General features: G+C 37.1%; 1 protein-coding gene across 1 annotated transcript; it reads left to right on the forward strand.

Annotated features, from left to right (window-relative positions):
* Nucleotides 1–3,786: 3,786 nt before the first annotated feature.
* Nucleotides 3,787–4,467, forward strand: LOC110037992. The gene has a single exon (XM_020742744.1). The coding sequence runs from the start codon at nt 3,787–3,789 to the stop codon at nt 4,465–4,467; it is 681 nt and encodes a 226-aa protein (XP_020598403.1).
* The last annotated feature ends 8,414 nt before the right edge of the window (nt 4,468–12,881 follow it).

Below are 12,881 nucleotides of genomic sequence, written 5' to 3' on the forward strand. Positions count from 1 at the left end.
GTCTGATCGCACGTGTATTCTACGAACGGAGGAGATCAAGCCAGAAAATCTGTGGTGCATAAAGCGCAATCTGCATGGAGGCTATGTGGCTGAGAACATCAATGATAGAGCGACGCATGGAGCCTTCAAAGCAGACGAGGATGAGTTGGCGCCACATGGATAAGTAGAAAAAGTGGGATGTTTGAATTATTTTAAATGCCTAAACTTCAAAAATTCATATATTTCTATAGAAAAATCATTAAAAAAATTACTCTCTTGCTCAGTGAACAGAGGAAAATAATGTGCACTAAAAATAAAAATTATTTTCTCACTCTCTGGATTTTAATGAATTAAAAATCCCCTCTGGTATTTTAATTCTCTATGACATAAACCATTTTACCATGGCTTGAAATTTTGAGGGTTTCTTTCTCATGACAGAGGCCATGTCTTTTGATTTTTCGAAGGTCAGAGGGCATCTCTATGCTTCTAACCCTAATTTTCAAACTAAGGTGACCATATTAGCTTATTTTAATTATACAAATCAAAATATTACTTAAAAAATTATGAGAACAATTTTACTCGGTTTCTTATGGTCATAGAAATCTAGGAAAAATACTGTGATCCTTTTTATCATTTTGTGAATTTTTATTCTTAGTTAAATGTAAATACCTTGTATTAATTTGTGTAAATTAAATACATATCAAAAAATAACAAAATCAACTCCATGTTGTTTTAAAAACTCATATCTACCCACTCTAAAAATTTGAAATTTTTTTGGCTTGATTTAAGCACTAAATTGAATTTCTTAAGGAAACCATGCCTTTTTGTATAAAAATAATTATATTAAATCAAATATGCTTAGAAAAATTATGAAAAGGGCTTTTCTGAGTTCTTTATGATCAGAGGCACTTAGGAAAAATAAAAAGTATTTTTGGAAAAATACTTAATTTTTTAGCCATATTTTGGATTTAAAATAATTAAGAATAATTAAAATCTTAAAAAATATACAAATGTTTAAAAATGTGCCTAATTGTCCTCTGATCACTTGGGACTCAATAAGATATTTTTCCTAATTTTTTTCAAAGTTAAAAATAAATTTTAAAAGCTTAAAAATAAATTTTTCATATTTTCTCACTAAAATAGTTATAATAAATAAAGTAAAAACTACAAAAATATAAAATTTGATTCTCTTAATTTTTTGAAATCAGAGGAGTTTAATAAAAATATAAAATGATTTTTTGTAATTAAAAAACTAATAAAAATATTTTTTTGTAATTTAAAACACTACCTTCTAAATTTAAATAATTAAATCAAAATTTTGAGAGGTCCACATATCCTCCTCTAACATTTTAATTACCTCATGGATATAAAACATTAAACCCTCAGAATCATTTGAGTTTTGTTTAAAGATTTATGAGGTGAAGTGCCCCAAGGGCGAAGTTGTAATTTTAAGACTTTGGTGCCTTAATCAAAAATTCAGGATTATTAAAGGGAAAATGAATAATTTTGATCTTAATAAGCATGTTCAGATGATTAGAATACAATGGAGTTAAAAGGTAGAAACCCATTCAACACTCTTACAGAACATCAACTAAAAGCATAATTCTTATAATCTTCATGACTTGGAAGTCAATTAATGATCAAATGATTCTTAAGTGATGGGCTTAAGCCAGGAAGATGATAATTTACTCTTCTTAGGCACGAAGTTGAAGATGATCTGATCATTTAATAAGGATATATGACACTTCAAATCAAAACTTTGAAAACCACCATTTCACTCACTATGATTGTTAAGTGATTAGTAGTGACCTAGGATCAATTTCTAAACTCATTTAGTTGGATTTAGAAAATGATATGCTTTGTGATCAACATTTTTCAAACACTACAAGCCTGACTTTAACTCCGGGAACCACAATATTAATCAACTCAAACTTGCCTTCGGGACACTCACTCACATAACTCTTAAATGAAACATCAATTGATTAATCGAGTATCCTATCCTCGGGTTAATTAAATTGTTAAGTTTCACAGAGCAAGGAGACTAGACTCCTATTTCATTAAAAAAATGACATTTTGAAATCTATTGAATATTCTGAAGGGCCACTTGAACTTGTCACATTTTGTTCTAAAATAATCCACTAGGATCTTCCAAGACTCAACAAAATCATAATGTGGGATTTGGTAGCTAAACCATCATTTGCTCATGCAATTTAAATTCCTTGCAACATTACATACCTGCCTTGCAAGTTCTGACCTTTCGGTGGTGGAACGAGAAGACTCGCCAGGTACGCTTTTATATTTTACAATACTATTTTCTATTTTACTTTCTGCACTATACTTTCTTGCTCATAAAACTTGCATGTTAAATAATGATGACACCTTGCATGAAAACTAGAACTTCTAGGATAACCACCAAACCAAAATCAAAACTAAAATCAACCAAGATAAAATTCACCGCTACATCATCCAAAATATAAGATAACTCAAAATTTAATCACAAACATCACAAAATTACAATTGGAACTAAATTAAGATGTCTCTATCGAATGATCAGGAATCCCTCAGAGGAGGTAACTCATAGTTTCTAACGAGATTTCTCACACTCTAAGTGAAAAATCCCTCATAGGAGGTAGCCTACAGTTGTTAACGAGGCTTCCCTTTGTCTAAATGAAAGTATGGAACTCATTAAGTTGGGTTTAGTAAATTCATTTAGACTAACTTAATCCGATAGAAAAATAGTGGTACAGGAACAATGAAACTGTAGGATCCTAATCGATGTCACTCTAATCAACATTAATATGCCTTAATAATATTTAAAGAACTTTAACCATAGGAACATTTGATTTGACATCATAACCTGACACACTAGAAAACTTAAACTCGTCATGGCGAGGAGCTTGGAGCTAGCATAGTGGCTAGCATAGTGGGCAGCACAACCATATTCAACAAGAAAAGAAATATTTCCCAGCTAAACCATTCACTCCTTAGAATTAAACAACAAATAATAGGAGTTTGAGGTTGTTTGTTGAGGTTGTTTGCCTAGCGCAACATAATTCTTCAACTCATCATTAGGCATTTGTACAGCTCTGTTGTACAATCTAAGCCCTAACTCGTCTTAGCATTCTGAGGTTGTCGTTCGTCGCGACCTAAATCCTCACATCTTTCAGGCTATTTTTGTGATCATTTCACACAAATGTAAGCCTTAAATAAATAAAATTTGCAGGATGAAACACTCAAATAATTTCTCCTCAAAACTAAAGCCAAACAATATGATAGACTGGGAAGTCACCGAGATTCTCCTTTGGATCTGTGACATCCCCTAGTTCTTCCTCTTTTGGATTCTACAATAAATGTTCCAAAATTGAACCATTCCTCTTTCACACCTCTTTGTCCGATCATGTTAAAAAGTTCTATCCTTTTGAACTCCTTGGAGTTTTTTTTAGGTGACTTCATTCATTTAAGATGTAATTAACTATATGGGCTTGCCCTTATAGGAAGCTTGTCTAAACCCAGCTTAATATAAATCCTATTTATATCTTCATATTAAATAGATGAACTTGTCGGCAAATAAAATGGTTTCGCATACCAAATGGATGTCGTAAGTTTCTTAATTTATTTGATTGAGCCTCATCCTTGAGTCTTGATGATTCCATGGGGCTGGTGGGCGATGAGTGGAGGTTTTGTGGAGGGCTTTGGAGTTCCTCTTCAGGATGGTATATCTTTAGGAGGCGAGTTCTGTGGATTTGTCCCTTCCCAGGTTCTGAGTTTTTCAAAAATCAATGTTCTATTGGGAGCTGAAGTTATCCCATGGCAACACCTATTGACCTTGATACAAATGTACAATGGAGAAGAGCCACCTATGTTGGCGTGGTTGGCAGAACAAAGGAAGCTCTTCAGGATCCTAAACATCTAGTTTTCCCACAAGTATTTCATGACACCTTGGTTGGTAAAGGTTGTGCCTCATGCATTCACCCGAGTGGATTAAAGGAGGGTGAGCCTGCTATCTTTTTCTTTGTACAAGATATTCCTGAGATGAAAACAAAAGTAAGGTTCACTCTTATTCGAAAGTTCATGCTAGGGCACCCCAAAATGGAGTTGATGAGGAACTTCTTTGAATCTCTGCAATTTATTGGGTCTTGGCAACTAGGCTTATTGGATGGAAGACATCTCCTCATTCAATTGACAATGGAAGAGGATTATGCAAGATTGTTTGCAAAACAATCAGTAATGATAGTTGGCTCATCAATGAAGATTTTAAAATGGACTCCAGATTTTGACCATAGCAAGGATCCACCTGTGGTTCCTATATGGTTTAAATTTCTAGGCCTCCCTTTACACCAATTTAAGTTAAATGCTTTATTTAACATAAGTAGTGTTATTGGCATGCCCTTAAAGGTGGACACTCCAACCTACAACAAGGTCAGACCAGCTCTTGCTAGAATCTTCATTGAAAGGGACATCACCCTCCCTGAGATGAAGAGAATCTAGATAGGAATTGGGTCAAATGGCTTTTGGCAAGAAGTAGTAATTGAACAAAGGCCATATTACTACAAACATTACAAAATGTTTAGACATACAATGGACAAATGCTATTGGTTACGTCCTCCCCCAAGAAGGAACCCCAATAATACTCACCAAGTTCATTCCAATGGAATAGCTAAGAAAACTCCAACTCCTCCTAATTTGCAGCCTATGGAACAAGCTCTGTTGAATACTGTTAGGATGGAGACTTCTCCTTGTGCCCAACAATAGTATACATCCCCCATGAGGATCCATCCTATTTTGGTGGAGGGGGAAAAGTCCGCAAATCATCTTTTAAATGTAAAGAAGGATAAAATGATCACTTGCAATACTGGTAAGGGCATTTTCCCTCAGAAAAATAGTGAGGAAACTAAACTAAAAACAAGCAGTGAATACTTCATAACCTCAGCAAAGGGGATGGAAGAGAAGAGCCAATCACTGGAAGAAGCATGGCTCATTCAGAAAGCTAAAAAGAATAAGAAAACTAAATTGGATGACATGAAGGCAAAGGAAGATCTCTCCCTAATATCAGGCAACCCTCTAAAAAATTAGAAGTCCACTACTCACAAGACAAGCGGGAGAACCAGATCTAGATCTCAACCCTCCTTGCATCCACCCCCCCCCCCCCCCCACATGATTAATCTCCTATGTTGGAACATAAGGGGGATAACTCACCCCCATTCTATAAAAAAATTGAAGTCTCTAAATAGAAAACATAAACTATGGTGTTTTGTAATTTTAGAATCTTTGCTTCATCATAATCCTAGTAAATTTCTCAAATATTTCCCTGGATGTGTCATTTTCAGTAACCTGAATAACAAGATTTGGATTTCTAGAAGAGCTGAGGTAAATTGTGTGTTTTTGAGGGACCACTCCCAATTCCTACATTTCTCCTTCAACTTGGCTGGCCAAAAAGGCTTAGCTACTACAATTTAGGAAGGGTGTAGAAAGACAGCTAGGGAGGAGCTGTGGAAAGAACTAAACTTGATTCAGAATCATCAGGATGAGCCTTAGATTGTGGGAGGGGATTTCAACTACATGTCAACTTTTGTTGAAAAAAGTGGTGGCAGACCCCCCAACTTGGCTACTATGAGCACATTCAATGATAATATTAACAATGCATGCCCTTTTTATCTTAGATATAGTGGGCCTGACTTCACTTGGAGGAGAGGAAGATTATGGGAAAGACTGGACAGATTTCTGGTTAATGACAAGTGGTTTCAACTCTTTTTGCATACCATAGTGACACATCTCAGCTTGGCATGCTTTGAACATATACCTTTGCTTATTTCTATTACTGCTAACCAACAACATGTCAAGGCCCCCTTCTGATATCTGAATTTATGGTCTTCTCACAAATATTATCTAAAAATAGTCAAGGATCATTGGAAGGAGTATGAACATTCTAACCCTTTAGTGAAACTCTAGGGCTTACAGAAAAAACTAGCAAGGCCTTGAAGAATTAGAACTGGAATACTTTTGGCAACATATAGAATAAGGTGGAGCAGGCTGAGCAGGACTTAAGGGCTACTGATATTGCTGCTATGCAAAGAACAACTTATGAGGCCACCCTGATGGAAGCAAATGAAAATTTACACACTGGCCATATCCTGACAGGAGAAATTCTTTAAACAGAAAGCTGCAAAAAAATAAATTCATGGAGGGGGACAGGAACTCCAAGTTCTTCCATGCCTCTATTACGTATAAAATAAAGTGTAACATGATCCACTAGATTAAAGATATTACGGGTAATACAATCAAGGAGGATGTTGGTATTGCTGAGAATGCAGTGCAGTACTATCAGCAACTAATGACCTGCACGTCCAACAGTAGGGGGCTTTTTGACACTGGTATGTTCACCTATGACCATCAATATACATCTAACATAAACCTTGTAGAAACCCCAAGTGAAGAGAAGATCAGATAGGCCATTCACTTCATTGATAGTTCCAAGGCAGCAGGACCTGATGGGTTCACTTTTGATTTCCACAAAAAATCCTGGGAGGTCATAAGGGATGATGTGGTGTCTGCCATTCAGGGATTTTTTTTAGGGACTTGAGCTACCTAACTATTTTAGTGTGGCAAATATAGTCTTAATTCCAAAAGATAATATAAAAGACCATTGGCATCACTTTAGAACCATTAGCCAGACCAATGTCATCAGCAAGATCATTAGCAAGATTATTCTATATAGAATTTAACCTCACCTTCAACAACTAATTAGCCTTAAGCAAGCTACCTTTGCCAAGGGTAGGTATATTGGAGATAATGTCTTACTAACCCAAGAGCTACTACAGGACCTTGACAGGCCTTGTAGGGGGGTAATATGATCTACAAGCTGGACCTTAAGAAGGCCTATGACATGATAAACTGGGATTTTATACTAGAAATGCTAAAGGAAAGGGGATTTTCCAAGGACTTTTCACAGATAATCAAAAGATGGTTAGAAGGAAATAGAAACTTAGTACTGATTATTTTAAAAGCCAATGGGTTCTTCCAAGCTACCGGAGGTTTAAAACAAAGACATCTGTTGTCACCAACCATCTTCATTCTAGCACTAGATTTTTTCTCAAGGCTAATTGACATTCCAAATAAAAGGAAAAACTATAATCAATATTAGCATAGGTCAACATTGGACATAAGCCATCTGTTATATGCTGATGACATAGTGATTTTCTTAAGGGCCAACAAAGCTGCTGCTAAAACTATTTATGGTTGCCTGAAGGAATTTCATAACATTTCAGGGCTAGAATTTAGTAAAGAGAAAAGCCAAGTACTCTTCAGCTAGCAAGTTCCCTCACACATCAAGCAATGGATCACAAATCTCACAAGTTTCTCTCCAATGTCCTTCCCATTAAAATACTTGGGTGTGCAAATGCTCAAAGAAAGAACTAAGCAATCTCAGTTTGATTAAGTTGTGGCTAAAACTAATACCCAATTACAATGTTGGACCAATTCTTTCTTATCAAATGGCGAGAGAATCACTCTATTGAAGAGCATCCTTAAAACCTTCCCATTCTACATTCTACAGATGGCTACAATCAAGAGAAGTACCCAACTCTTACTTGAAAGGAGCTTTAACAAATTTCTTTGGGCAGGTCAGAGAAAGCAAATGATATGGGCTAGATGGCAAAAAGTTGCAAAACCTTTTGTAGCAGGTGGACTGGGGTTCAGAGGCTTGATGTAGCTTTAGCATATAAACTTGTGCAGATTATGGAATAGATTCAGACAGCAACATACTTTATGGGCAAAGTTTCTATTAGCCAAATACTGTAGATTCAATCATCCTAATATGGTTACCAAAAGGATGGGGCACTCTAAAACCTAGGAAAATATGCTCAAGGCCAGAAAGGATGTTGAAACTCGGTTCTTATGGGATTTGGGACATGGCAATATTCACTTTTGGTAGAACAGATGGTGCCCCTCATAAATTCTAGAACAACTAACTGAGAATTTTGAGTTGAACTTAAAGGTGCGGGAGTGTTGGGAGGGGAGCAACTGGTCTTTGGACAAGCTAAGGTCCTTCCTAAATGATCTTTCTGCACAACAAGTGTCCATAATTTCCTTTGATAGAAGTAAACAAGACAATATGGCATTAAATGTCACTTCTAACTGGAGCCTAACCAAAGCAATCTACAACGGACTGTATATTTGGGCTGAGGTACCCTGTGGTGAAAATTTGTGGAGCAAATTTCTCTCACCTTCCATTTCCTTTTTCAGCTGGAGATGCTTCAAAAATCTAATTTCTACAGATGATACTCTAAAGCGAAAGGGTTTGACAGGCCCTTCAATCTGATGTCTTTGCAAAAAGGCTGAAGAGTCAACTAGACATCTGTTCTTGGATTGCAAATTCTCTCAAGGGATCTGGAAATCAGTATTAACCAAGATGAAGATTAACAAAATAAATCTGGATTGGTATAACTTATTCACTTGCTGGAAGGGATGGAATGACAGTAAGATGGGATCCATTCCCTTCATAGTTTCTTGGTTTATTTGGGTAGCTAGAAACCATACAAAATATGAAGATCAACAGGCTAGCACCATTAAGGTAGCCAATAACTGCATGGCTTACATCAGGAAACTCATTAAATGGAAGAATTTTCCAGATATCATGAATTTGATAGGAACTGTTAGTCCTCTCAGATATACTTTGAAGTAGGTTTTATGGAAGAAGCACACTTACCCTTTCCTCAAAATAAATATTGAAGGCAACTTCAATCCTAAAAGAGCTGACATTAGGGGTGTGTTCAGAGACCGTAACGGTAATTGTGTGCTCTAGTACCAATCACCAATAAACGTAGCAGATGCTATGGAGGCTGAAATAATGGCAATGTATTGGGCTCTGAAGCTTACAAAAATGAATCAATGGAAGTGGATACAGGTGGAGGCTGACTCATCCCAGCTCCTGAAGTACATGTCAGGAAAGAACAACCCCCCTGGAAAATTATCTAGTGGATCAAACAGATGAGACAAATTATTAAGGATATGTATCTGAAGTTTAATTTTACATATAGGGAGGGCAACAAACCAGCCATCTACTTAACTAGAAGGGGAGCTGAGTCCCAAAGGGTCACTGTGACTACAACACCTTCATTTTTACTGACTTTTTTACTTCAGAGGAACCTTTTTGATGGCCCTCATCTTAGGCTAGTTAACTCTTTTTGAACTGAATGTTGTATATATATATATATATACTTATACAATGAAGCTGGCGGCTGAAGTAATAGGTGCTCTGCTAGGGTTTTTGGCAAGATGAAGTGTTGTTGGAGTGATTTTTGTGGAAGGTCTAGCCACTTTCTTCTCAAGGGAGTTGGTTCCTTATTTCTCTTTTACCTTGGGAGTTTGCTTTTACCTCTCTTTTTTCTAAGGCTTTTGGTGGGTATTACTGTTCCATTGGAGTTTTCTGGGTTTTGGCCTTCTTCCTCTATTCTACTGGTTTCTTCTGGTTTTACCCAGCTTTCTCTAGCTCTAGTGGGTTGGCAAATCAAGTGCTTCGCTAAATGAAGTTTTCCATTGAAGTTTTCTGATGTTCAATGCGCAAAGGCTACTTATGCAAGGGTGGTTGGCAAATCAACTGCTTCGCTAAATGATCCTGATCATTTAGTCTTCCCACAGAAGTTCCATGACACAGCAGCTGGAAAGGGTAACAACCCTTGCATTCATCCTTTAGGTGCTAAGAAAGGAGAACCAGCAGTTTATTTCTCACCTCAAGAAATTAATAACCTAAATGATCAAGTAAAAGTTACCTTGGTGGGGAAATTTCTTCCTGGCCACCCCAAAATGGAATTAGTTTGCTTCCTTAAAATTCAATGGAGATTGACAATTGGAATTCTAGATGGAAGACATCTACTTATACAACTCTCAGGGGAGGAAGACTATGCTAGACTATTTGCAAAACAAGCTATTCAAATTGGAGGCACCACCATGAAAATCCTGAAATGGGACCCTAAACCCTAAACCCTACTAAGGAACCCCTAATAGTTCCCCTATGGTTTAAATTACCTGGCCTCCCAATTCAGTATTTTAATCTCAATGCTTTATTTAATATTGCAAGTGCAATAGGAAGACCTATGAAGGTGGATGCTCCTACATACAACAAAGCCAGACCTGCCCTAGCCAGAATTCTCATTGAAAGAGATGTAACTCTTCCTGAAATCAATAGGATTTGGATTGGTAATGACAAAGAGGGATTCTGGAAAAAAGTGAGGTTAGAATAGAAACCATACTACTGTCATCACTGCAGGATGTTTGGACACACCAAGGATAGATGTTTCAGGCTTCAGCCCCCCAAAAGAAGACTGTGGTAACTCAGGAAAGGTATACTCAGCCTATTCCCCCAAAAACTTCACTTGGTGTGGAACCCTCTCCAACTGGGAATTTGGAGGACATGCTAGATACACCCAGAAGCTCTACAACTCCATTTTGCTCCATAGATCCCACTAATACTTCCCCCATACAACATAAGGAGGTGGTGAATCAGATAAATATTATAACACCTCTATCAGTTCCTTTAGATGGGGTGGTGCAATCGAAGGAGTTCAACAAAAAAACTACTCTTGTAATAGAAGTTCCTTAGAAGAATGTTATAGCTGAGATGAAACACCTAATGGAAGAGGAATGAAAAACACAGAAATCTGAAAAGAAGAAAAAGGTTCAGTCTAAAGTGCAGAAATTAAGGGATGGTTATATTAGGTTCACAGAAGCTTTGAAGATGGGGGGACCTCTTCCTTCTAGAGGTAGGACAAGTTCAAGATCTCAGCCTTCTCCCCATTACAATCCCCCCCATGGTTAATATGCTGTGTTGGAATATTAGGGGCATAGCCCATCCTTCGTCTTTAAAAAGACTGATTTATCTCAATAAAAAATACAAACTATGGTGCTTTACTATTCTTGAACCTTTTATTCAGCATAACTCACAGAGAATTATTCAAAGATTCCTTGGTTTTTCTCACTATGCTAACAAAAATAATAAAATTTGGTTCTTTTGTAGGAAAGAAATATAGTGGAGCATTATAATGGATCATCCTCAGTTCATACACCTTTCACTGCTTCTACAAGGCCATCTGGAGTATGCTACTTTTATTTATGCTGGTAGTCTGATTCAATAGACAGGAGCTTTGGGAGGGCTTACATCTCATCAACACTAATATGGATTCTCCTTGGATAGTAGATGGAGATTTGAATTGTATCACTAATGCTGCTGGGAAATCTTGAGGGAGACCTCCCAACCTGTCCAAAATGACTTATTTTAATGACCAAATTTAGCAGGTTGTTTTGTTTGACTTGGGATACCAGGGTCCTAAGTTCACTTGAAAGAGCGGTCTTCTGTAGGAAAGACTTGACAGGATGTTAGTTAATGACCACTGGCAAAAACATTACCTCCTAGTTTTTGTTACCCACCTAACCCTCACTGGTTCAGACCACATACCACTCCTCATCTCCATAACTTCACCAAGTACTACCTCACTCCACCCTTCTTTCAGATATCTAAACATGAGGTCTACCCACGCCCTTTTCTTTAACTGTGTGGCTTCTAACTGGATGGGAATTGAACACACTGACCCTTTAATTAAGCTAAGCCTTCTGCATCAGAAAACCAGTAAGGCTTTGAGGAAGTGGGGTTGGGAAACTTTTGGAAATGTATTTTCCAATGTCTTATCTACTGAGAAAGAGGTTGAGAGGCTTGAGACTGAGTTGCTTACTGCCCAGACTAATCTGAATAAAGCTATTGTAATAATTCTGCCACTGAAACTAAGTTGCTTACTGCCCAGACTAATCTGAATAAAGCTATTGACATCCAGGATATGCTACTCAAACAAAAAGCTTCTGTTAACAGTTTTAATAAAGGCGCAGAAACACTATGTTCTACCATGCCTATATAAGTTTCAAGAGGAAGTGCAATACCATACACTCCATATATTCTACTGAGGGCAGATGACTTAATGATAATGAACTTATAGCTAAAGATGTTGTTAAGTACTACAGCTCCCTCCTGAACTCTTCTGCTGATCTCAATACTGACTATGAAGAATACTTTACTAAAGAATTAAGTTACACTGGTCAGCTTAATCTTACTGAACTCTATTCTGATGAGGAAATCTGGGAAGCCTTGAACACAATTGACAGCTCTAAAGCAGTTGACCCTGATGGCTTCACTGCTGACTTCTATAAAAAAGCATGGCACATCATCAAGAAGGAGGTGGTGTAAGAGTTTCTTAGTTTCTTTAGAGGATTCAATCTCCCCAGCTATTTTAGTAACACATCTATTGTGCTAACCCCTAAAGGAGATTTGCAGAAGACTTCGGAACACTACGGGCCTATAAGCCTTACTTCTGTCATAAGCAAACTCATAAGCAAGATCATTGTGAGAAGACTTCAACAGACTTCAAAGACTTCAACCACATCTTGACAAGATTATCTGTCCAAACCGAACTGCCTTCATTAAAGGTAGATCCAATAATGATAATGTGTTGTTGGCACAAGAACTCACTCTGGATTTAGATAAAATCAGTTGAGGGGGTAACCTCATTTACAAATTAGATATCAAGAAGGCTTATGACACCATTGACTGGAATTTCATCTTGGGGATACTTGCAGCTAGAGGTTTTCAACCAGAATTCAAAAATCTCATCCAAAGGTGGCTTATTAACAACAACCACTCCATCCTAATCAATGGCCAACTCAAGTGGTCTTTCACAGCTACCAGAGGACTAAAACAAGGTGACCCACTTTCTCCCACTATGTTTATAATTGCTATGGATTACTTATCTAGAATGCTTGACATGAACATCCTCAATCAATAGTACTCTAGATTCCACCACAAATCCAATATAGCAATTTCCCACCTCATGTATGCTGATGATATTATGATATTTTCCAAT

This window comes from Phalaenopsis equestris, unplaced genomic scaffold (genome assembly GCF_001263595.1).
Source record: "Phalaenopsis equestris unplaced genomic scaffold, ASM126359v1 Scaffold228767, whole genome shotgun sequence".
NCBI classification, from domain to species: domain Eukaryota; kingdom Viridiplantae; phylum Streptophyta; class Magnoliopsida; order Asparagales; family Orchidaceae; genus Phalaenopsis; species Phalaenopsis equestris.